This window comes from Hypanus sabinus, chromosome 11 (assembly GCF_030144855.1).
Source record: "Hypanus sabinus isolate sHypSab1 chromosome 11, sHypSab1.hap1, whole genome shotgun sequence".
In the NCBI taxonomy this organism is placed as follows: domain Eukaryota; kingdom Metazoa; phylum Chordata; class Chondrichthyes; order Myliobatiformes; family Dasyatidae; genus Hypanus; species Hypanus sabinus.
Window position 1 is genome coordinate 302,945 of NC_082716.1, and position 26,612 is coordinate 329,556.

The following is a 26,612-nucleotide window of genomic DNA, read 5'->3' on the forward strand; positions in this document are numbered from 1 at the left end:
TTGCAACCAAAGTGGATAACCTCACATTTATCCACATTAAATTGCATCTGCCATGAATTTGCCCACTCACCTAACCATCCAAGTCACCCTGCATCCTCTTAGCATTCTCCTCACAGCTAACACCGCCGCCCAGCTTTGTGTCATCTGCAAACTTGGAGATGCTGTATTTAATTCCCTCGTCTAAATCATTAATATATATTGTAAACAACTGGGGTCCCAGCACTGAGCCTTGCGGTACCCCTCTAGTCACTGCCTGCCATTCTGAAAAGGTCCCGTTTACTCCCACTCTTTGCTTCCTGTCTGCCAACCAATTCTCTATCCACATCAATACCATACCCCCAATACCGTGTGCTTTAAGTTTGCACACTAATCTCCTGTGTGGGACCTTGTCAAAAGCCTTTTGAAAATCTAAATATACCACATTCACTGGCTCTCCCCTATCCACTCTACTAGTTACATCTTCAAAAAATTCTATAAGATTCGTCAGACATGATTTTCCTTTCACAAATCCATGCTGACTTTGTCCGATGATTTCAGCTCTTTCCAAATGTGCTGTTATCTCATCTTTGATAACCGACTCCAGCATTTTCCCCACCACTGATTTCAGACCAACTGGTCTATAATTCCCTGGTTAAAGTGCCAAAGCTTTCTTTATGATGCTATCTATCTGCAATGCCACTTTCAATGAATTATAGATCTGTATTCCCAAATTGCAAGGATTTGCACTTTGGTTGGATGAACCAGGATAGATCTTGCATAGTGAACGGTAGGGCACTGAGGAGTGTGGTTGAACAAAGGGATCAGGGAATACAGTCCATAATTAGATGAAAGTGGCATCACAGGTAGATAAGGTCGTAAAGAAAGCTTTTGGCACATTGGCCTTCATAAATCAATGTATTAAGCATAGAAGATGGGAAGTTGTGTTGAAGTTGTACAAGACGCTGTAGAGGACTAATTTGGAGTATTATGTGCAGTTTTGGTCACCTGCCTTCAGGAAAGATGTAAACAAGGTTGAAAGAGTACAGAGAGAATTAAGAAGGATGTTGTTATGTCTGGAGGATCTGAGTTATAAGGAAAGTTGAAGGTTACAACTGTATTCTTTAGAAAGGAGAAGATTGAGAGGAGATTTGATAGATGTATACAGAATTATGAGGGGTTAATACAAGCAGGCTTTTTCCACTGAGGTGGGGTGGGACTACAACTAGAGGTCATGGATTAAGGGAGAAATGTGAAAACTTTAAGGAGAATGTGAAGGGAAATCTCTTCAATCAGAGGGTCTTGAGAATGTGGAATGAGCTGCCAGCACCAGTGGCGCATGCAAGCACAATTTCAATGTTTAAGTGAAGGTTGGATAGGTACATGGATGGTAGGGGAATGGAGGCCTATGGTCCTGGTGTAGGTCAGTGGGAGTAGGCAGCTAAAATGGTTTTGGTATGGACTTGATGAGCCAAAGTCTTTATGATTCTATTCCTCTGTTCTACTGCACCCCTCAGTGACCTACAGCTTACCATGTAAGACATAATTGATTTGTCCTTATAAAGGCCAATCTGCCAAAAGCTTTCTTTATGACTCTACCTATCTGTGATGCCACTTCCAATGAATTAGCAACCTGCACTCCAGGATCCTTTTGTTCTATCACACTAACATTCACTGTGTAAGGCGTACACTGGTTGATCCTGCCGAAGTGCAACACCTCATACTCATCTGTATTGAATTTGACAGGATGATTTGGGAGATAAGTCCGTGGCTGAGAAGCTGTTACAGGGGGCAGGGCTTCATGTTCTTGGATAATTGGGATCTCTTCTGAGGTAGGTATAAGTTGTTCAAAAATGACAGGTTGCATCTGAATCCGGGGTGGGGGGGAGGGGGGGTGGGGTGGAAACGAATATTCTCAGGAGCAGGTTTGTTAGAGCTGTTGGGGAGGGTATAAATTAATGGCAGTGGGGGGGGGAATGAACCAGAGTGAAGGGACTCAGGAAAGGACAGATGGTACAGAAGTAAAAATAGTAAGCAGTCAGATTGTCAGGAAGGGCAGACAGGTGAAAGGACGTAGTTGCAGCCAACAAACTGAGTTTCAAATTATTAGGAATGCAGAATCAGAAAGGATAGCAAATACAGTACTCAAATCGTTGTATCTAAGTGAATGTGGTATAAGAATTAAGGTGGATGATCTTGTTGCAATATTCCAAATCGCCAGCTATGATGATGTGACCATCACTGAATCGTGGCTAAAGTATGCTTGTAGTTGGGAGCTGAATGTCCAAGGTTACATGTCTGAACAAGGTTGAGACATGTTCGGCACAACTTTGTGGGCCGGAGGGTCTGTATTGTGCTGTAGGTTTTCTACGTTTCTATGTTTACACGTTATATAGGAAGGATAGGAAGGTAGGCAGAGGGAGAGGTCTGGCTCGACTGGCATCAAATCAGTAGAAAGATGTGACATAGGATTGGAAAATGTTGAACCCTTATGGGTTAAGTTAAGAAACTGCAAGGGTAATAGGACATTGATGGCAGTTATATACAGGCCTCCCAACAGTTGCTGGGAAGTGGACCACAGGTTACAACAGGAAATAGAAAAGGCAAGTCAAAAGGGCAATGTTATAACAGTCTTGGGAGATTTTAACATGCAAGTCAATTAGGAAAATCAAGTTGGTAATGGATCTCAAGAGAGTGAGTTTGTTGAATGCCCAAGAGATAGCTTTTTAGAGCAGTTTGTCGTTGAGCCTACTAGAGATCAGCTATTCTGGATTGGGTGTTATGTAATGAACTAGAGGCAATTAGGGAGCTTAAGGTGAAAGAACCCCTCAGAACCAATAAGACTGTTCACCAATATGATGTTCCACCAGTATTTTGTGCTTGTTGCATGATTGTAATCAACTTGAAATTTGATAGAGAGAAAGTAAAGTCTCATGTAGCAGTATTTTAGTGGAGTAAGGGAAATTACAGTGGTATGAGAGAGGACTTGGCCAAAGTAAATTGGAAGGAGCTGCTTGCAGAGATGTCAGGAGAGCAGCAATGGTGTGCGTTTCTGGGAAAAAGAATGAGGAAGGTGCAGGGCATGTGTATTCCAAAAATGAAGAAATACTCAAATGGTAAAATAGTACAACTGTGGCTAACAAGGGAAGTTAAAGCTATTGTAAAAGCAAAAGAAAGGGCATACAACAAATCCAAAATTAGTGGGAAGATAGAGGATTGGGAAATTTTTAAAAACCTATAGAGAGCAACTAAAAATCCATTAGAAGGGAAAAGATGAAATATGAAAGCAAGCTAGCAAATAATATCAAAGTGGATAGTAAAAGTTTTTTCAAGTATGTTAAAAATAAAAGAGAAGTGAGAGTGGATATAAGACCGCTAGAAAATGAGGCAGGAGAAATAATAATGGGAAACAATGAGATGGCTGATGAACTAAATGAGTATTTTGCATCAGTTTTCACTGTGGAAGACACCAGTAGTATGCCTGTTGTTGTAGTATCTGAAGGAGGTGAAGTGGGTGCCGCTACTGTCACAAGAGAGAAGGTGATCAAAAAGCTGAAAGACCTAAAGGTACATAAGTGTCCCAGACCAGATGAACTGCATCCTCGGGTTCTGAAAGAGTTAGTATTAGAGATTGTGGTGGCATTAGAAATGATCTTTCAAAAATCATTGGACTCTGGCATGGTGCAATCTTGCAAATGTTACTCCACTCCTTAAGAAAGGAGGAAGTCAGCAGAAAGGAAATTACATACCAGTTAGCCTAACCTCTGTGGTTGGGAAAATGCTGGAGTCAATTGTTAAAGATGAGGTGATGCAAACATGTTGGAATTCTTTGAGGAGATTTACAAGTCGGATAGATAAAGGAAATGCAGTGAAGGATGTATATTTGGACTTACAGAAGGCCTTTGACAAGGTGGCACACACATGAGGCTGCTCACAAAGCCCATAGTATTACAGGGAAGTTACTAGCATGGTTTTAACATTGGCAGATTGGTAGGAGGCAACAAGTGGGAATAAAAGGATCCTTTTCTGGTTGGCTGCCAGTGACTAGTGGTGTTAGGACAACTTCTTTTTATGTTATATATAAATGATGTAGATGATGGAATAAATGGCTTTGTTGCTAAGTTCGCAGATGATACTGAGATTGGTGGAGGGGAAGATCGTGTTGAGGAAGGAGAAAGGCTGCAGAAGGACTTAGACAGATTGGGAGAATGGGCAAGAAAGTGGCAAACAAAATATGATGTTGGAAAATGCATGGTCATACACTTTGGAAGTAGAAATAAATGTGCGGACTATTTTCTGAATAGGTAGAAAATCCAGGAATCTGAGATGTATAGGAACTTGGAGTCATTGTGCAGAACACCCTGAAGATTAACTTCAGATTGAGTCGGTGGTAAGGAAGTCATATACTATGTTAGCATTCATTTCAAGAAGTTTGGAATACAAGAACAAGGATGTCATGCTGAGGCTCTATAAGGCACTGGTGAGACCTCACCTTGAGTATTGTAAACAGTTTTGGGCCCCTCATCTTAGAAAGGTTGTGCTAGCATTGGAAAGGGTCTAGAGGAGGTTCAGAAGGATGATTCTAGGAATGAAAGGGTTATCATACGTTTGATGGCTCTGGGTCTGTACTTGCTAGAATTCAGAAGGATGAGGCAGGATCTCATTGAAACCTTTCAAATGTTGGAAGGCCTAATCAGAGTAGATGTGGAAAGGATATTTCCTGTGGTGGGAGAGTCTAAGACAAGAGAGCACAGCCTCAGGATAGAGGGGCACCCTTTCAAAACGGGTATGTGAAGAAATTTCTTTAGCCATAGGGTGGTGAATTTGTAGAATTTGTTGACATATGCAGCAGTGGAGGCCAGGTCATTGAGTGTATTTAAGGCAGAGATTGATAGGTTCTTGATCGGACATGGCATCAAAGGTTGCCGGGAACTGGAGTTGAGGAAGAGAGAAAAAGAGTATGATTGAATGGTGGAGCAGACTCAATGGGCCAAATGGCCTACTTCTGCTCCTGTATTTTATGGTCTTATGGTCTAAATTCCACATGCCATTTTCCAGCTGGTCCACCTCACTGAAAGCTTTGGTAGTCTTCCTTACTGTCCACTAAACTGCCAATGTTGGTGTCATCTACAAATTTACTGATCTAGTTAACCACATTACCATCCAGATTATTGTTATAGATGAAAAACCAACAATAAACCCAGCACTAGTCCATGTAGCACTCTAGCAGTCACAGTCACAGTCAGAGAGGCAAACATCTACTATCACTCTCTGGCTTCATGAATGCTTGACCAACCTCCCATGCTGGACCTTATCAAATGGCTTGCTAACATCCATGTAGATAACATCCACTGCTTTGCCTTCATCATTTTTCTTGGTAACTTCCTCGATAAACATTAAGTTTGGTTAGACACAACCTACTAAGCACAAAGCATGTTGACTATCCCTAATCAGTCCCTATCAGATTCCACCATTGTTGGTAGAATTTCAGATGTTGACAAGAGGTTGTACAGGAGCAAGATATGCCAACTAGTGGAGTGGTGCTGCAGCAACAACCTGGCACTCAATGTCAGTAAGACGAAAGAGCTGATTGTGGACTTCCAGAAGGGTAAGATGAAGGAACACATACCAATGAGAGGTGACCTGATAGAGGTACATAAGATGATGAGAGGGATTGATTGTGTGAATAGTCAGAGGTTTTTTCCAGGGATGAAATGGCTAGCACAAGAGGACACAGCTTTAAGGTGCTTGGAAGTAGGTACAGAGGAGATGTCATGAGTAAATTTTTTTTTACTCAGAGTGGTGAGTGCGTGGAATGGGCTGCCAGTGACAGTGGTGGAGGTGGAAATGAGGGTCTTTTAAGAGTCTACTGGACAGGTACATGGAGCTCAGAAATATAGAGGGCTATGGGTAACCCTGGGTAATTTCTAAGGTAATGATATGTTTGGCACAGCTTTGTGGGCTGAAGGGCCTGTATTGTGCTGTAGGTTTTCTATGTCCTATGTTCAATCCTCATGGAGGGATCGGGAGTGGAGAAAGTGAGCAATTTCAAGTTCCCGAATGTCAAAATCTCTGAGGATCTAACCTGGTCCCAACATATTGACGCAGTTATAAAGAAGGCAAGACAGCGGCTGTACTTCATTGGGAGTTTGAAGAGATTTGATATGTCAATAAATACACTCAAAATCTTCTATAGATGTACTGTGGAGAGCATTCTGACAGGCTGCATCACTGTCTGGTATCAGGGAGGTGGCTACTGCACAGTTCCAAAAGAAGCTGCAGAGGTTTGCAAATTTAGTTGACTCCATCTTGGGTACTAGCCTACAAAGTACCCAAGACATCTTCAAGGAGCAGTGTCTCAGAAAGGTGGTGTTCCTTATTAAGGACCCCCAACATCCAGGGCATACCCTTTTCTCACTGTTACCATCAGGTAGGAGACACCGAAGCTTGAAGGCACATACTCAGCGATTCAGGAACAGCTTCGTCCCCTCAGCCATCCGATTCCTAAATGGTCATTGAACCCTTGGATACTACCTCACTTTCTTTTAATATATAATATTTCTGTTTTTGCATGATTTTAATCTATTCAATAAATGTATATTTTATAAAGTGTACTGAATAAGTTAACAAATTTCACGTCACATGACAGTGATAATAAACCTGATTCTGATTCTATCCAAATACCTATTTATCCAGTCCCTTAGAATATCTTCCAATAACTTTCCAACTACTGAAGTCAGGCTTTACAACCTATAATTTCTTGGCTCATTCTTAGAGCCTTTTTTAAACAACAATAGTTGTCCTCCAATCCTTTGGCACCTCACCAGTGCCTAAGGATGTGTTAAATATCTCTGCTAGGGCTCATGCAATCTCTGCACTTGCCTCCCACAGAGTCCAAGGAAACTCATTATCAGGCCCTGGGGATTTATGCTCACTAATTTGCCTCAAGATAGCCTCCTCCTCTGTAATCAGTACAAGGTTCTGTGATCTTGCTGTTTCTTTGCTTCACATTTATAGACTCTGTGTCCATCTCCTGAATAAATACAGCTGAAAAAAAAGTTAATTTAAGATTTCCCTCTTCTATTTCAGCTCTGGGCATAGATTACCATTTTGATCTTCCAGAGGACGAATTTTGAGCTTTGCTATCCTCTAGTTAACATATCTGTAGAAACCCTTATCTGCTAGAGCAATCCATGCCTCCTTTAAGTTCTCTGGATTTCTTTCTTAAGTGTTCTCTTGCATTTCTTATATTCCTGTTGTTCCTCATTTTGTACCTACCCGCCCTAGATCTGCTATACACCTTCATCTTTTTCAGAATCAGAACCAGAATCAGGTTTGCACCGGCATGTGACGTGAAAGTTGTTAACTTAGCAGCAGCAGCTCACTGCAATATATAACATAGAAGAAAAAAAACAAAATAAAATAATAATAATAATAAATAAATAAATAAATCAATCACAGTACAATATTCATATATTGAATAGACTAAAAATTGTGCAAAGAACATAGAAACATAGAAAACCTACAGCACAATACAGGCCCTTCAGCCCACAAAGTTGTGCCGAACATGTCCCTCGCATTAGGGTTAGGGTTAGAAATTACTATGCTTACCCATAGCCCTCTATTTTTCTAAGCTCCATGAACCTATCCAAAAGTCTCTTAAAAGACCCTATCGTATCCGCTTCCATCACCGTTGCCGGCAGCCCATTCCATGCACTCACCACTCTCTGAGTAAAAAACTTACCCCTGACATCTCCTCTGTACCTACTCCCCAGCACCTTAAACCTGTGTCCTCTTGTGGCAACCATTTCAACCCTGGGAAAAAGCCTCTGACTATCCACATGATTAATGCCTCTCATCATCTTATATACAGAAATAATATATATTTAAAAAGTGAGGAAGTGTCCAAGGGTTCAATGTCCATTTAGGAATTGGATGGCAGAGGGAAAGAAACTGTTCCTGAATTGCTGAGTGTGTGCCTTCAGGCTTCTGTACCTCCTACCTGATGGTAACAGTGAGAAAAGGGTGTGCTCTGTGTGCTGGAGGCCCTTGATAATGGATGCTGCCTTTCTGAGACACTGCTCCTTGAAGAAGTCCTGGGTACTTTGTAGGCTTAACTGGGGCCAAAATATCTCTTGAAAACCAAGAATCCCTAAATATGTTAACCTTGCAACATGCTGACTCTGTACTCCCAAAAATTCCACTTTTGAAGGCCTCCCACTTACCAAGTATGCCTTGGCCAGAAAACAGCCTGTCCCAGTGCACACTTGTAAGATCCTGTCTGATACCATCAAAATTGGCCTTTCTTCAATTTAGAATCTCAACCCAACACCACACCTATCCTTTTCCATAATTACCTTGAAATTAATGGAATTATGACCACCAGATGCAAAATGATCCCCTGCACAAAACTCTGTTACCTTCCTTGCGTTATTCCCTAATAGGAAATAGACCATAAGACCATAAGACATGGGAGCAAAATTAGAACATTTGGCCCATCGAGTCTGCTCTGCCATTCAATCATGGCTAATCCTTTTTTATCCCAACCCCACTCTCCATAACCTTTGATGCTGTAGCCAATCAATACCCTGTCAATTTCCGCCTTAAGTACACACAACAATCTGGCCTCCACAGCTGCCTATGGTAATAAATTCCACAAATTCATCACTCTCTTTCGAAAGAAATTTCTCTGCATCTCAGTTTTAAATGGACACCCCTCTAACCTGAGGCTGTGCCCTGTTGTCCAAGACTCTCCCACCATGGGAACATCCTTTCCACATCTACTCTTTCTAGGCCTTTCAACATTTGAGAAGTTTCAATGAGACTCCCCTCATCCTTCTAAACTCCAGCAAGTACTGGCCCAGAGCCATCAAATGTTCCTTGTATGATAACCCTTTCATTTCTGGAATCATCCTTGTGAACCTCCTCTGAACTCTCCAACACCAGCACATCTTTTCTGAGATGAGGTACCCACAACTGTTCACAATACTCAAGGTGAGGCCTCACCAGTGCTTTATAAAGTCTCAGCATCATATCCCTGCTCTTATATTCTAGATCTTGAAATAAATGCTAAAATTACATTTGCCTTCTTCACCACCGAATCAACCTGCAAAATAACCTTTAAGGTGTTCTGCACAATGACTCCCATATGCATTTGCATCTCAGATTTTTGGATTTTCTCCCCGCTTAGAAGTTAGTCTGCACATTTATTTCTTCTACCAAAATGCATCACTATGCATTTTCCAACATTGCAGTTCATTTGCCACTTTCTTGCTCATTCTCCTAATCTGTCTGTCATTCTGCAACCTTTCTCCTTCTTCAACATGACCTTCATCTCCACTAATCTCAGTATTATCTGCAAACCTGGCAACAAAACCATCTATTCCATCATCTAAATTATTGATACACAACAAGAAAAGAAACGGTACTTACATTGACCCCTGAAGAACACCACTAGAAACTGGGGGATAACCAGTGTCTAGTTATTCCCACACACTGCCTCCAACCAATCAGCCAATGTCCAAACCACATCAGTAACTTTCCTGTAATACCATGGGCTCTTAACTTGGTAAGCAACCTCATATGTGGCACCTTGTCAGACATGAAAATCTAAATATACAACATCTGCTGCATCCCCTTTATTTATCCCACTTGTAATCTCCTCAAAGAATTCCAATAGGTTTATCACGTAAGATTTTCCCTGAAGGAAACCATGCTGACATTGTTCTATCTTGTCCTTTGTCACCAAGTATTCCATAACCTCATCTTTAACAATTAACTCCAACATCTTCCCAACCACTGAGGTGAAGATAACTGGTCTATAATTTTCTATCTGAAAGAATGGAGTGACAGTTGCAATTTTCCATTCTTCCAGAACCATGCCAGAGTCTAATGATTCTTGAAAGATCATTACTAATACCTCCACAATCTCTACCGCTACCTCTTTCAGAACCCTAGGGTAGAGTTCACGTGGTCCGGGTGATTTACGTACTTTTAGGTCTTTCAGCTTTATGAGCACCTTCTCTGTTCTCTTCCCTCACACCCTTCAACATCTGGCACACTGCTAATGTCTTCCTCCTCATTATTTACTGGATCTGGCCTCATTTTCTAGCAGACCTGCATCCACTCTCATCTCTCTTTTATTTTTTATATACTTGAAAATGCTTTTTCTATTCACCTTGATATTGTTTGCTAGCTTGCTTTCATATTTCATCTTTTCCCTTCTAATGATTTTTTAGTTGCCTCCTGTGGGTTTTTAAAAGCTTCCCTTTCCTCTGCCTTTCCACTATTTTTGCCTTGTTGTATGCCCTCTGTTTTGCTTTTACATTAGCTTTGACTCCCCTTGTCAGCCACTGTTGTACTATTTTTCACATTTGAATATTTATTTGTTTTTGGAATACATCTATCTGCACCTTTCTCATTTTCCCCAGAAACTCAAGCCATTGCTGCTCTGCTGTCATCCCTGCCAGCATCTCCTTCCAAATTGCTTTGGCCAGCTCCACTCGCATACCACTGTAATTTTCAAGTCAAGTCACTTTTTATTGTCATTTCGACCATAACTGCTAGTACAGTACACAGTAAAAGTGAAACGTTTTTCAGGACCATGGTGCCACATGAAATAGTACAGAAACTACACTGAACTATGTAGAAACAACACAGAAAAAAAACTATGCTAGACTACAGACCTACCCAGGACTGCATAAAGTGCACAAAACAGTGCAGGCATTACAATAAATAATAAGCAAGACAATAGGGCAGTAAGGTGTCAGTCCAGGCTCTGGGTATTGAGGAGTCTGATAGCTTGGAGGAAGAAACTGTTACGTAATCTGGTCGTGACAGCCCGAATGCTTCGGTGCCTTTTCCCAGATGGCAGGAGGGAGAAGAGTTTGTATGAGGGGTACGTGGGGTCCTTCATAATGCTGTTTGCTTTGTGGATGCAGCGTGTTGTGTAAATATCAGTAATGGCGGGAAGAGAGACCCCGATGGTCTTCTGAGCTGACCTCACTATCCACTGCAGGGTCTTGCGATCCGAGATGGTGCAATTTCCAAACCAGGCAGTGATGCAGCTCCTCAGGATGCTCTCAATACAACCCCTGCAGAATGTGATGAGGATAGGGGGGTTGGAGATGGACTTTCCTCAGCCTTCGCAGAAAGTAGAGACGCTGCTGGGCTTTCTTTGCTATGGAGCTGGTGTTGAGGGCCAGATGAGATTCTCCACCAGGTGAACACCAAGAAATTTGGTGCTCTTAACGATCTCTACTGAGGAGCCATCGATGTTCAATGGGGAGTGGTCGCTCTGTGCCCTCCTGAAGTCAACAATCATCTCTTTTGTTTTGTTCACATTCAGAGACAGGTTGTTGGCTCTGCACCAGTCTGTTAGCCGCTGCACCTCCTCCCTGTAAGCTGACTCATCTTTCTTGCTGATGAGACCCACCAAGGACGTGTCATCGGCGAACTTGATGATGTGTTTCGAGCTGTGTGTCGCAGCACAGTCATGGGTCAGCAGAGTGAACAGCAGTGGACTGAGCACACAGCCCTGGGGGCCTCCCCGTGCTCAGTGTGATGGTGTTGGAGATGCTGCCTCTGATCTGGACTGACTGAGGTCTCCCAGTCAGGAAGTCTAGAATCCAGTTGCAGAGGGAGGTGTTCAGGCCCAGTAGGCTCAGCTTTCCAATCAGTTTCTGAGGGATGATTGTGTTGAATGCTGAACTGAAGTCTATGAACAGTATTCAAACGTATGTGTCTTTTTTGTCCAGGTGGAGGGTGATGGCAATGGCGTCGTCTGTTGAGCAGTTGGGACAGTACACAAACTGCAGGAGGTCCAGTGAGGGGGCAGCAGGGTCTTGATGTGCCTCATGACAAGCCTCTTGAAACACTTCATGATGATGAATGTGAGTGCATTGGGACGGTAGTCATTTAGGCAGGATACTGAAGACTTCCTTGGCACGGAAACGATGGTGGCGGCCTTGAAGCACATTGGAACGATGGCGCTGCTCAGGGATATGTTGAAGATGTTGGTGAGAACATCTGCTAGCTGGTCTGTACATCCTCTAAGTACTCTACCAGGGATGTTGTCTGGTCCAGCAGCCTTCCGTGGGTTGACCCTATACAGGGTTCTTCTCACATCGGCCACAGTGAGACACAGCACCTGGTCATTTGGAGCAGGGGTGGACTTCCTCGCCACCACGTCATCTTCCGCCACAAAACAAGCATAGAAGTTGATCAGCGCATCTGGGAGGGAGGCATCACCCGCACAGTCAGGTGATGTTGTTTTGTTCTTTACTCCACTGAAATACTGCTGTGTCAGAATTTACTTTCTCCCTATCAAGTTTCAAGTTGAGCTCAATCATGTTGTGAGCACTACCTCCGAAGGATTCCTTTACCTTAAGCTCCCTAATCGCCTACGGTTCAATACGTAACACCCAATCCAGAATAGCTGATTCCCCAGTAGACTCATTGGCAAACTGCTCTATTACGCCATCTTGCAGGCATTCAACAAATTCACTGTCTTGAGATCCACTAGCAATCTGATTTTCCCAATTGACCTGAATGTTTAAAATTTCCCATGATTATCATTATATTGCCCTTTTGACATGCCTTTTCTATTCCCTGTTGTGACCTGTAGTGCATTTGCCAGCTATGGTTTGATGGCCTGAATATAACTGCCATCAGCTTCCTCTCTTCTCTCATACCACTGTAATTTTCCTTACTCCACTGAAATACTGCTACATCAAAGTTTACTTTCTCCCCATCAAATTTCCAGTTGAACACAATCATATTGGTTCTGAAGGGTTCTTTTACCTTAAGCTCCCTAATCACCTCCAGTTCATTACATAACTCCTAATTCAGTATAGCTGATCCCCTAGTAGGCTCAACAACAAACTGCTCTAAAAATGTACCTCTTAGGCATTCAACAAATGTACTCTCTTGAGATCCATTACCAACCTGATTTTCCCAATTGAACTGCATGTTAAAATCTCCCATGATTACCATAACATTGCCCTTCTGACCCGCCTTTTCTGTTTCATGTTGTAACCTGTGGTCCACATCCCAGCTACTGTTGTGAGACCTGTATATAACTGCCATCAAAATCCTTTTACCTTTGCAGTTTCTTAACTGAACACACAAGGATTTAACATCTTCTGATCCTATGTCATATCTTTCTACTGATTTGATGGCATTCTTTACCAGCAGAGCCACACCACCCCCTCTGCCTAGCTTCCTTTCCCTCTAATACAAAGTGTAACCTTGGGCATTCAGCTCCCAATTACAACTATCCTTCTGCCACAATTCAGTGATGGCCACAACATCGTACCCATCAATCTGTAAAGGTGCAACAAGATCATCCACCTTATTTCAGTGTTAACTGCCTGTTCACCTTCTGATTCACTCCATAATGTACTGGTTAGGCACAGCATTCAGCCAGAGACCCATTTCACCGAGATGTAACACTGAGCATCATAGGAAGTTATTCCTACCTGTGGCCATCAAACTTTACAACTCCTCCCTCGGAGTGTCAGACACCCTGTGCCAATAGGCTGGTCCTGGACGTTTTTCCACTTGGCATGATTAACTTATTATTTAATTATTTATGGTTTTATATTGCTATACTTCTTCACTATTCTTGGTGGTGCGGCTGTAACGAAACCAAATTTCCCTCGGGATCAATAAAGTATGTCTGTCTGTCTGATTGAGTGAGGCGAAAGAGTCAGTGAAGAAGGCAAGATTGGCATCAGCGCCAGGCCCTAACGGTGTTCCATATTGTGTCTACAAGAATGCCCTGGATGTTCTGAAATTTCTCTGGAGAAACATGAGGGTTGCATGAGAAAAGCAAGTGATCCCCAAAGCCTGGAGAAGAGCAGGGGGAGTTCTGATCCCCAACGAAAAGAATTTATCCACCATCAAACAGTTTCGCCAAATAAACCTACTGAACATAGAAGGCAAGATCTTTTTCAGTGTGTTGGTGCAAAGACTTACAAAGTATCTGAAACAAAACCATTTCAATAACACTTCAATCCAAAAGGCTGGCATAGCAGGCTTCTTGGGATGCCTTGAACATACCAGCGTCATATGGCATTAAATCCAAATGGCTAAGAGAAAAGGAAAGGGTCTGCATGTCTTGTTCCTTGACCTGGCCAACGCCTATGGATCAGTTCCCCATTCCCTGCTGTGGACTGTTTTTGAATTCTTTCAGGTGCCTGCAACAATAACAAATCTGGTAAAACACTACTTCCAGGATCTGCAAGTTTTTCTCGCAACATCAGACTTCACCACAGCTTGGCAACCACTGAAGTAGGCATCATGATGGGGTGCACCATCTCCCCATTGGCCTTCACTATGGCAATGGAGCTCATTATCAGAGCCTCAAAATGGGTTGCGGGAGGAAAATGGCTACAGTTTGGTCAACAGTTACCACTAATACGAGCCTATATGGACGATATAACAATACTGAAGGCAACGGTCCCCTGCACCTGGACAAGCTTCTGGAAAAGCTTCATCAAAACATCACATGGGTAAGGATGAAGATCATGCCCAGCAAGTGCAGAAGCATCTCCATTGTCAAAGGTCAAGTCACAGATCAAAGATTTTATATTGACTGAAAACCTGTCCCAACTGTGTTAGAAATGCCAGTGAAGAGCTTGGGTCGATGGTATGATGCTAAGCACAAGGACACCGAGCAGTTTAAACAACTCAAAAAGGATAACATCATGTACATAGCTCACATAGCCTATATGGACGATATAACAATACTGAAGGCAATGGTCCCCTGCACCTGGACAAGCTAAGACCTTGCTAGCAGGAAAACTCAAGCTGGTGGTGCTTCCAGTTTGGCATACTCCCAAGACTCATGTGGCCTTTAACAGTGTATGAAATCCCCATCAACAAGGTAGAAAAGCTCGAAAGAGTGATCAACACACATGTGAAAAAGTGGCTTGGACTGCCATGATGCTTAAGTCCTGTTGGACTGTATGGGAACAGCAAATCAGAATTACTAATTGCAAGTCTTGTGGAAGAATTCAAATGCACCAAAGCAAAGTTGGTCATGACCCTCACTGAATCTGAGGATACTGTTATTTGAACAGCGGCCCCCCCCGTGTGGCAATGGGGAGGAAGTGGACCCCATCTGAAGCTGTTCAGAGTGTTAAGTTTGCTTTTCACTTCAGGGATGTGGTTGGCCAAGTCCAACTTGGGAGAGCCGGTCTCGGGTTCATCCCAAAGGCTCTTCAATGGCACAAGGCAACATCAGTGCAGAAGAGATGGTTCGTGGTGGAGGAGGTGAGAGGACAGAAGGAGGCAGACACACCAGGGCCATCTCAAAGGCCAAGCAGGGCCAATGGATTAATTGGGAGAGCCTGGAAAAGAGGAAGCTCAGCTGGCGTGACAACTGGGAGTTGGAGGGATCTCGGCTAAGTTTTGTCATCCAGCCACTTATGACCTCTTACTCCACACCCCAGACCCTGAACCAGTGGTGGGGAGAAGACCCCACTTGCTCTCTTTGTCAAGCACCTGGATCACTAAGGCACATTTTAACAGGACGCACCATGAGCCTCAGCCAGGGGCGGTATACTTGGTGGCATAATCAAGTTCTCAAACAGCTGGCATCAATCTTGGAACAGAGGCAAATCACCACAAATGTTCTCCCACAAACATCGGCAAGAAATGTTCACATCAACAGATTTGTACCAGCAGGCTAAACTCCAGAGTGCCATAAAACATCAAAAGAGGTAAGCATTCTGCAGGTTGCTCGGGATTGGAAAATGGACGTGGACTTGGATTAAAAGCTTGTGTTTCCCTCAGACATTGCAGCTACAACACTCCAGCCTGACATGGTCCTGCAGTCCACAACAGCTAAGCTGGCATATGTTGTGGAATTGACAGTACCATAGGAAAATGAAGAAGCTTATGAGGGAAAAGACCAAGTACTCTGAACTGGCAACTGAAGCTGCCTGGAATGGCTGGAAGACCAAGATTTTCCTTGTAGAAGTGGGATGCAGGGGATTCATGGCTACATCTACAACCAGTCTATTGAAGAAGATGGGGGTGAGGGGTCATTCACTCCAACAAGCAATCAAGTCCTTGTCAAATGCAGCAGAAGACAGCAGTAATTGGATTTGGATTAAAAGGAAAGACAACAACTGGGCTGCAAGATGAAGATAGGAGGGAATGGAATTGAGGGGGGTGTATCTGGGATGCCAGGTAGCACTGTTGAGTCCTCTGGGGACGTCATGGGCTTATCAATGAAACGTCAAAGGAGGGTGCCCACCTGATGACCCCGATGAGGTACCTACCCTCCTTGTCAACACTCCAAGCCCACTGCCAACATTGAGAGTGCCGACTTATCATAGGGATTGAAACATCAAGTCCTATTAGCTCTATTACTCCTGGCAGTTCGGGATGACTATGTCGTAACTCCAATTGATGATCTCCTCACTCTCCTTATAAGCCATATGACATCCAACTGCTGCTCCAGATCCCTAACACGGTCTTCAAGGGGCTGCAGATGGCTACACTTCATGCAGATGTAGTTCCCTGGGAGACTCTGGGTCACTCAGGTCTCCAACATCTAGCATGAAGAACACAAAACAGCCATTTAAACTACACTAAGTACCCTTGACACAGTAAGAAATAAGGAAACTTAACAGAAACTTCGCTGGTCAACTTACCCAGAGCCAACACCTCTTGCATGCTTTGCCTCCTTTGAGCCAAAGCCTGACAGCCCCATCTCACCACTGGCCCACTCCCAACAATGGCCACTACACTTGTCACTTCTGTACTTTTATTTACTCCTCTCTGCGCTGTATTTATTATTGCACTCTTTCTAGATGGGAATTCTATGTTCTACTTAAGGAAACTTTCCTGAATACATAGCATACTCTCAGTCAATATGTGGAAGTTAATCTTGCAGCAGTCTGCTATCTCTCTTCAAATTTGTTCCTCTAAATCTCCCAGACTGATGCGATGTCTATAATGGGGAATCCCATTAAAGTGGTCATACCACACTAGAGATCTCTCTAGTCTGTGTTGACTGTGCATTGCAGTGACATTTTCCCTGACTAGTAATGCCACCACCCCCCTTTAATCCCTCCCACTCTATCATGTCTAAAACAATGGAATCACGAAACATTGAAATGCCAGTTCCATCCCTCCTGCAAGCAAGCCTCTATCATAATTCCATGTGCTGATCCATGCCTTAGGCTCACCCACCTTTCCTACAATATGCATTGCATTGAAATATACGAGCTCAGAACATTAGTCCCATTATGCTCAATCCATCTCCTGATGTTGTATGTCGCTTTAACAGTAACTTTCTCCACAACCACTTCACTGTCTGTTCTAATGCTTTGGTTCCCATCCTCCTGTGCACTGACAAACCTTCCCACTGGGATATTAGTCCCCCTCCAGTTCGTGCAAACCATCCTTTCTGTACAGATTCCACCATCCCTGGAAGGGATCCAATGATCTAAAAATCTGAAGTCCTTTCTCCTACACTAAATCTTTAGCCACGTATTAAACTATATGATATTCCTATTTCTGGCCTCACTAGCACATGACATGGGTAGCAATCCTGAGATCACAACTCTGGAGGTACTGTCCTTTAACTTAGCATTTAACTCCCTGAATTCACCTTGCAGGACCTTGATTAGTGGTCATTGGTACCGACATGGACCACAACCTCTGACTGTTCACCCTCCCACTTCAAATTGCTGTGGACTCGATCTAAGACTTCCCTGACCCTGGCACCTGGGAGGCAACATACCATTTGGGAATCTTGTTCTTGTCCACAGAGCCTCCTTTCTGTACCCTAACCAATGAATCCCCTATCAGTACAGCTCTCCTCTTCTCCCCCCTTCCCTTCTGAGCCACAGAGACAGACTCAATGTCAGAGACCTGACTGGTGTGGCTTTCTGCTGCTAGATCATCACCACCTAAATCATTCTTTCCAATATAATCCAAACCAGTACACATATTTTTGAGAGGTATGCCCACAGGGGTACTCTGCACCGGTTGCCTATCCCCTTTCCCCATCCTGACGATCACCCAGTTACCTTGAGTGTAACAATCTCTCTGTCCATTAACTCATCAGCATCCAGAATGATCAGGAGTTCATTCAGTTTCATCTCCAACTCCATAACATGATCTGTTAGAAGCTGCAGCTGGATGCATTTCTTGCAGATGTAGTCATCATGGACACTGGAGAACTCTCTGCCTTCCGACATTCAGCAAGAGGAGCATTCCAGTATCCTGTCTGATATCCCAAGTGTTCTAAATTTGTAATAAGATTGAATAAGTAATTGCAAAGAATTCTACTTGTGGGCTACACCTCTCCTTGCTGAAGCTCAATGAGCCAAGGCCTGAACACCCCACTCTAACATTGGCTTGCTCATACAGTGGTTGCTCTACTTAAACCCGTTCATTTTATTGGTGGTGGGGTTCTCACTGAAAATTATCGAGTATTGAAAGTCCTCAATTGAGTGGATGTGGAGAGGATGTCTCCGATAGTGGAGAGAGTCCAGAACCACAGGGCACAGCCTCAGAATAGAGGGGTGTCCATTTAGATGAGGAAGAATTTCTTTAGCCTGAGGGTGGTGAATCTCTAAAATTAATTGCCATAGATGGCTGTGGAGGCCAAGTCATTAAGTATATTTAAAGTGGAGGTTGACAGATACTTGATTAGTCAAGGCATCAAAGGTTTTGGGGAGAAGGCAGGAGAATGGGGTTGAGAGGAATAATAAATCAGCCACATGGTGGAGCAGACTCAATCACACAAATTGCCTAATTCTGCTCCTATGTCTAATGGTCCTTTGGTCTTTTGATTTGGATGAGGAAGTGTAAGTGTGGGTCAATAACTCTGCAGATAACACACCGGTTGGTGGTGTTGCAGAGAGTGTAGAATGTTGTTGTAAATTACAATGGGACATTGATAGGTTGCAGAGCTGGGCTGGGAAATGGGGATAAAAGCATATGGTGTGTTGGCCTTCATTGCTCAGGGAATTATTGTGAGGTAATGTTGCGGCACTAGAAAACTCTGGTTAGACTACACTTGGAGTATTGTGTTCAGTCCTTTTCACTTCATCTTAGGAATGATGTGGAAGCATTAGAAAGAACACAGAGGAGATTTACCATGATGCTGCCTGGCTTAGAGAACATGTCTTATGAGAATGGTTGCCAGGGCTTTTCGCTTTGAAGGAGGTTGAAAGGTGATTTGATAGAGGTGTACAAGTAGAGTGCAGTTCCTGGCAAAGAAAGTTGATAAGCGGTGCACCAGTAATTCACATACCTTCTTGTTCTCCTTATCTGTTGTTGGATTGTTGGTGATCTTGTAGCTGCACAGGTCAATAATTTCCTTCATTTCATAGTTGTCTCCTCGCCTCTTACACACAATCACTGCTTTGTCGAACAGAAAGGCGTAACTGAACCAAGAGAGAATACGTGTTGGCAACAGGATTAGACAGCTCCATACAAGAGCACTGACCTGTTCCATCACACTTTGGCACCCTCAGGCACTGTAGGGCACTCTCTATGAGGGGAGAGGCTATTCAGAATGTGAGTTGTACCCTAAGGGTGTGAGCTGCGTGTTTCTCCAGAGTGTGGAGGACAGAGGAGGTAACAAGATGACTAATGTCTCATTGTATCAGGATAGGGTGGAGCACAACATTGCAGATCACTGAGATCACTGCTGTTCACAATGACATCATGGTGCACTGGCAAATCGTGGAGACCACTGCTGTTCACAGTGACATCATGGTGCACTGGCAATCACTGAGATTACTGCTGTTCACAGTGACATCAGGGAGCCCCCAATCACTGGCTATCACTTGTTGTTCCTTGCATCAGTAACCAGGCAGGACAGGACAACAAGAGATTTAGGGAATGACAGAAATGGAAGTGAGCTGCTATTACAGGAGATTTCATACAGCTGTTGTAGACACAGTCGTAGTCACAGTGTGTGTGCATTTAGAGGCTAGCAACATTGACAATTGTGTTATCAGCCACACTGTAACTGTGACCAGCCCTCTCCTCAACAGTGAGACCTTGTCACTCACCGGTCCTGTCGTCCTCGTTTATCCAGAGTGAGTATGCGCAGCTCTCCATCTACCTTGGGCCGTCCGTAGGACGCCAGCGGCTGATTCTGTAACACAGACATTGTCACTCAGTCACAGCTCAAAGAAGCAAAGGCAGCAGAACGTGGTGGGGAGTTGGGTCAAGGGTTCTGACCCTCACTCACTCACCAAGTTATCTATGCAGTGCTGGAATTGGGCGATCTCTCGAAGGGTCTCACTGTCACGCTTTACCTCATTCACGTATTGAGCCAAGTCCTGGAAACAGAGAAGAATGAGGTGAATTCAACAAAGGCAGTGAAATCCCCCAGGAAGTAAATATAGGCAATGGTGTCCAAGTCTATTATCCATGGCCACAATGTGTTATAATCTGACATTATCACCTGTAGCCCATATCTGGAGTGCATCACCACTTCTAAACCTTGTCTGTACATAGAAACATAGAATATTACAGCACATTATAGGCCCTTCAGCCCACAATGTTGTGCCGACCCTCAAACCCTGCCTCCTATATAACCTCCCACCTTAAATTCCTCCATATACCTGTCTAGTAGTCTCTTAAACTTCACTAGTGTATCTACCTCCACCACTGACTCAGGCAGTGCATTCCGTGCACCAACCACTCTCTGAGTGAAAAACCTTCCTCTAATATCCCCCTTGAACTTTCCACCCCTTACCTTAAAGCCATGTACTGAGCAGTGGTGCCCTGGGGAAGAGGCGCTGGCTGTCCACTCTGTCTATTCCTCTTAATATCTTGTACACCTCTATCATGTCTCCTCTCATTCTCCTTCTCTTCAAAGAGTAAAACCCTAGCTCCCTTAATCTCTGATCATACTCCATACTCTCTAAACCAGGCAGCATCCTCGTAAATCTCCTCTGTACCCTTTCCAATGCTTCTACATCCTTCCTATAGTGGACACAGTACTCCAAGTGTGGCCTAACCAGAGTTTTATAGAGCTGCATCATTACATTGCATCTCTTAAACTCTGTCCCTCGACTTACGAAAGCTAACATCCCATAAGCTTTCTTAACTACCCTATCTACCTGTGAGGCAACTTTCAGTGATCTGTGGACATGTACCCCCAGATTCCTCTGCTCCTCCACACTACCAAGTATCCTGCCATTTACTTTGTACTCTACCTTGGAGTTTGTCCTTCCAAAGTGTACCACCTCACACTTCTCGGGGTTGAACTCCATCTGCCATTTCTCAGCCCACTTCTACATCCTATCAATGTCTCTCTGCAATCTTTGACAATCCTCTACACTATCTACAACACCACCAACCTTTGTGTCATCTGCAAACTTGCCAACCCACCCTTCTACCCCCACATCCAGATCGTTAATAAAAATCTCAAAAAGTAGAGGTTGCAGAACAGATCCTTGTGGGACACCACTAGTCATAACCCTCCAATCTGAATGTACTCCCTCCACCACGACCCTCTGCCTTCTGCAGGCAAGCCAATTCTGAATCCACCTGGCTAAACCTCCCTGGATCCCATGCCTTTTGACTTTCTGAATAAGCCTACCATGTGGAACCTTGTCAAATGCCTTCCTAAAATCCATGTAGATCACATCCTCATCTATATGCTTGGTCACCTCCTCAAAGAACTCTATCAGGCTTGTTAGACATGATCTGCCCTTCACAAAGCCATGCTGACTGTCCTTGATCAGACCATGATTCTCTAAATGCCCATAGATCCTATCTCTAAGAATTTTTTCCAACAGCTTTTCCACCACAGACGTAAGGCTCACTGGTCTATAATTACCCAGCCTATTCCTACTACCTTTTTCGTACTGTGTTGATTATGTCTGTTGTGCATTAATACCCGTATTAATGATGTCCAACACTCCCTGAAATTGGTTACAGAAGCAGTTAGTAAGTATCCACCCAGAGTGGACCCCAAAGTCTTAAAAGGGGAACGACTGGGAGACACTGAAAACCCAGCAGCCTATGTAGAAAACCACTTGAAAAAGTGGAGACTGGAGACTGAGCAAGAGGTGGAAAATAGCTTGTTACTGAACTCATTGGTCCGACAAAGCATTCTAGATGCAATGCTTCCACCGGTCAAGTTTAAATTGGAGTAAGTGGTTGGGATGTCGTCGCTGACCCCACAAGCATTCAGTGATCACGTAGTCCATGCGGTGGAGAAATATCAGAGAGACAAACGAAAGCTGGCTGAGCAGCAAGAAGAGGTGCAGCGAAAGCCATTGCAAATGCAGCTCAAAGAACTGAAAAAGAAGGGAAAAAAAAAGCAAAAAGATGCTGCCAGCCACCACCAGTGAGAGTACAGCCATTAAAGTGAATGAAGCACCACTAGATGAAGGAACCGGTCATTCTGTCAGTCAAGGGCCAGAAAACCCCATGCCAATAATGAATGTCTTCGGAGGAGCATTTACACAGATGCCCTATCAGGGACAGAGTAGATTTAAGCAACAGCCCAGACAGGACTGGAAGTCCCAAAGAGGGAGGCAGAGGAGTTATGGGCAGACTGGTTAGAAAGCAGACTAGAGGGATGGGGTGCGTGGCTGACCAAAATGGCAATAGCTGCAGGTGTTGTATTGATAAGTTGTGCACTTATTCTGTGCTGTTTTCTTCCATGTCTCAAGACTTTGATAGTGCGTGCGACAGCAAAATGATTCCCAATGCTCCTGGAAATTGTTGAATCTGACCCCAGACAAGGAGAAAAACCAATGATGTACTGCTACAGTCTGCACGATGCATCAGATGGACTGGAGGGTGTTAATGATGTGGACACTAGTCTGTAAAGGCGTCTGAGTCTTTTTTCCTGTCTCAGCTATGGAGGGACAGGTTTTTGGCTCAACAGGCTCGGGTAACAGAGAGAGATCATTTTGAGCTCCGAGTATGGAAATTGTAATTGACCCAAATTTGGGATTAAAATGCTGGACTTTATTTTGGCTTTGGTGCACGGCCTCTGAGTGTTCTCTTTCTGTGTGAGACCCTGTGGGTCTCAAAGGGGGGATTATATTGAGAAATATACCTGACATAATATACCTGACATTACTAGGATGTTACCTGGGTTTCAGCACTTAAGTTACAGAGAAAGGTTGAACAAGTTAGGTCTCTATTCATTGGAGCGTAGAAGGTTGAGGGGGGATTTGATCGAGGTATTTAAAATTTTGAGAGGGATAGATAGAGTTGACGGGAATAGGCTGTTTCCATTGAGAGTAGGGGAGATTCAAATGAGAGGACATGATTTGAGAGTTAGGGGGCAAAAGTTTAAGGGAAACACGAAGGGGTATTTCTTTACTCAGAGAGTGATAGCTGTGTGGAATGAGCTTCCTGTAGAAGTAGTAGAAGCCAGTTCAGTTGTGTCATTTAAGGTAAAATTGGATAGGTATATGGACAGGAAAGGAGTGGAGGGTTATGGGCTGAGTGCGGATAGGTGGGACTAGGTGAGATTAAGAGTTCGGCACGGACTAGGAGGGCCGAGATAGCCTGTTTCCGTGCTGTGATTGTTATATGGTTATAATCATTATATATACCTGAAATATAATCACTATGTACTAGCTATTTACTATACTATATAATCACTTCTAGGTACTGAATATTACTATGTATTATTTCACTAGACACATTTTGCTATGTATTGTTTTAACTAGATACTTTGTACTCTCTTAGCTGCATACTGTGGCAATTACAGAACACCTGTTTAGCTAGCAGCACTAATTAGCTGAAATGTACCCCATGTATTATACTCAGCCTTTGTTTAGTAAGAGATAACGGTGGCGGACAGGATGGTATGAGCAGGAAATGCAATGTGAGGGAGGTTGTCTGAAAAAATAACCTTGGCCAGGAATGGGGCCCCAATGCGAACTGGAGAGAAATAATGGTGGCGCACCGAGAGCTAGGCAAGAGCGATTGATTAGTTAATGTACAGATGATATGCAACTAAAAATTGATTGGGTAAGCTGATAAAACTGAAAATGTAACTGAGATAAGAAATTACTATAAAGAATGCTGTACACCGGACTTGGTGGGCTTTCGGTGACAAGTTCATTGATTGCCTCAGCCTTTGTTTGCAAATAAAGGTTTAAACTTCTCGAAGAATTGTCTGCGTCTCCTGGTCATTTCAAGCAACCATGACACTATCAGAAACAATTCTGGCAAAGTGATTGAAGTTTCAGTGGGAGTGCATTGTTGGATCATGGCTGCTTAAGTTTTCATATAGTTCTAGATTCTGACGGCCCAATCAGCAGTAGCAGCAGGCTACAATGACAAAGTTTCTCACAGGTCGTCAACTCCTATTTAAAAGTACAGAAGGGATGAGCGGGTTGGTAGTTGTTGGGAGTGGGCCAGTGGTGAGGTAGGAGTGTCAGGCTTTGGCTCAAAGGAGGCTTCCTCAGAAGAGGCATTGGCTCTGGGTAATATTTTTTTAAGGTTCACCTTTTTTTCTCTCTTACTGTACCAAGTGTAATAAATAGCTGTTGTGTGTTCTTCATGCTGGATGTTGGAATCCTGGGAGACCCAGAGTCTTCCAGGGAACTCCATCTGTGTGAAATGCATCTGGCTGTAGCTTTTTGAAAACTGTCTTAGGGTTCTGCAGCAGCAGCTAGATTACCTTCAACTTGGATAGGAGAGTGAGGAGATAATCGATCTGAGTTTAATAGAACATAGAACATAGAATAGTACAGCACATTATAGGCCCTTCAGCCCACAATGTTGTGCTGACCCTCAAACCCTGCCTCCCATATAACCCCCCCACCTTAAATTCCTCCATATACCTGTCTAGTAGTCTCTTAAACTTCACTGGTGTATCTGCCTCCACCACTGACTCAGGCAGTGCATTCCGTGCACCAACCACTCTCTGAGTGAAAAACCTTCCTCTAATATCCCCCTTGAACTTCCCTCCCCTTACCTTAAAGCCATGTCCTCTTGTACTGAGCAGTGGTGCCCTGGGGAAGAGGCACTGGCTGTCCACTCTGTCTATTCCTCTTAATATCTTGTACACCTCTATCATGTCTCCTCTCATCCTCCTTCTCTACAAAGAGTAAAGCCCTAGCTCCCTTAATCTCTGATCATCATGCAGACTCTCTAAACCAGGCAGCATCCTGGTAAATCTCTTCTGTACCCTTTCCAATGCTTCCACATCCTTCCTATAGTGACGTGACCAGAACTGGACACAGTACACCAAGTGTGGCCTAACTAGAGTTTTATAGAGCTGCATCATTACATCGCGTCTCTTAAACTCTATCCCTCGACTTATAAAAGCTAACACCCCATAAGCTTTCTTAACTACCCTATCTACCTGTGAGGGAACTTTCAAGGATCTGTGGACATGTACCCCCAGATCCCTCTGCTCCTCCACACTGCCAAGTATCCTGCCATTTATTTTGTACTCTGCCTTGGAGTTTGTCCTTCCAAGATTCACACTTCTCCGGGTTTCAGGGAAGCAGTCACCACTAAGTTGCAGGAAGTGTGTAGCTGGGTGATTGTCAGGAGAAATGGAAATGTGAATAGACAGATAAAGCAGAGCACCCCTGTGGCCATTCCCTTCGATAATAAGTATACTGCTTTGGATACTGTTGTGGGGGATGACCTCCCAGGGGAATGCCACTGAGACTAGGTTACGGGCACTGAACATGGGTCTGTGGAGCAGAAGGAAAAGAGGGAGAAGAGGGGAGCAGATAGTGATAGGGGACTTAATTGTCAGAGGAACAGACAGGAGATTCTGTGGACTTGAACAGGACACCTGGATGGTATGTTGCCTCCCAGGTACCAGGATCAGGAATATCTCAGATTGCACCCACAACATTTTGGGGACGGAGGGAGAGAGGCCAGATGTCTTGATACATATTGGTACCAATGGTATAGGAAGGAAAGCAAAGAGGTCCCAGGTAGTAATTTCTGGATCATTGTCTGTGCCCCACCTGACTGAAAAACAGGATGAGAAACTGAGAAGCTGGTGCAGGGGGCAGGGATTTAGGTTCTTGGATGTCTTCTGGGGGGATATGATCTGTTCAAAAGTGATCCATTGCACCTGAACCCAAGGGAACCAATATTCTTGTGGACAGGTTTGTCAGAGTTGTTGGGGAGGGTTTAAACTAATTTGGCAGGGTTTGTTAACTGGAATGAAGTCACTCATCAAAGGATGGATTGTAAAAAAAAGCAGAGATAGCGTGCAGTCTGACTGTTAGGCAAGGCAGGCAGATGATGGGACATAATTAGCATCAAATCAGTGGAGAGATATGGCATAGCATTAGAAGATATTGAATTCTTTTTAAGAAACTGCAAGGGCGAAAGGACCCTGAAGGCAGTTATATAGAACCATAGAATATTACAACACAGGAACAGGCCTTTTGGCCCTTCTTGGCTGTGCTGAACCATTTTTTCTGCCTAGTCCCACTGACCTGCACCTGGACCACCTCTCATCTATGTACTTGACCAAGTTTTTCTTAAATGTTAAAAGTGTGCCCACATTTACCACTTCATCTGGCAGCTCACTCCACACTCCCCCCACTCTCTGTGTGAAGAAGCCCCCTCTAATTTTCCCTTTAAACTTTTCCCCCTTCACCCTTAACCCTGTCCTCTGGTTTTTTAATCCCCTAGCCTCAGTG

At 43.8% G+C, this 26,612-nt stretch overlaps 1 protein-coding gene across 1 annotated transcript in view; it reads right to left on the minus strand.

Moving 5' to 3' along the window:
• LOC132401643 (guanine nucleotide exchange factor VAV3) overlaps positions 1 to 26,612 on the minus strand; it is a 451,830-nt gene that overhangs the window by 182,946 nt on the left and 242,272 nt on the right. Inside the window, exons 12-14 of the mRNA XM_059983657.1 lie at positions 20,208 to 20,294; positions 20,022 to 20,107; positions 19,256 to 19,388 (exon numbers count right to left, since the gene is read on the minus strand). Coding sequence (XP_059839640.1) covers positions 19,256 to 19,388; positions 20,022 to 20,107; positions 20,208 to 20,294 — 306 coding nt within the window. The remainder of the gene's footprint in view (positions 1 to 19,255; positions 19,389 to 20,021; positions 20,108 to 20,207; positions 20,295 to 26,612) is intronic.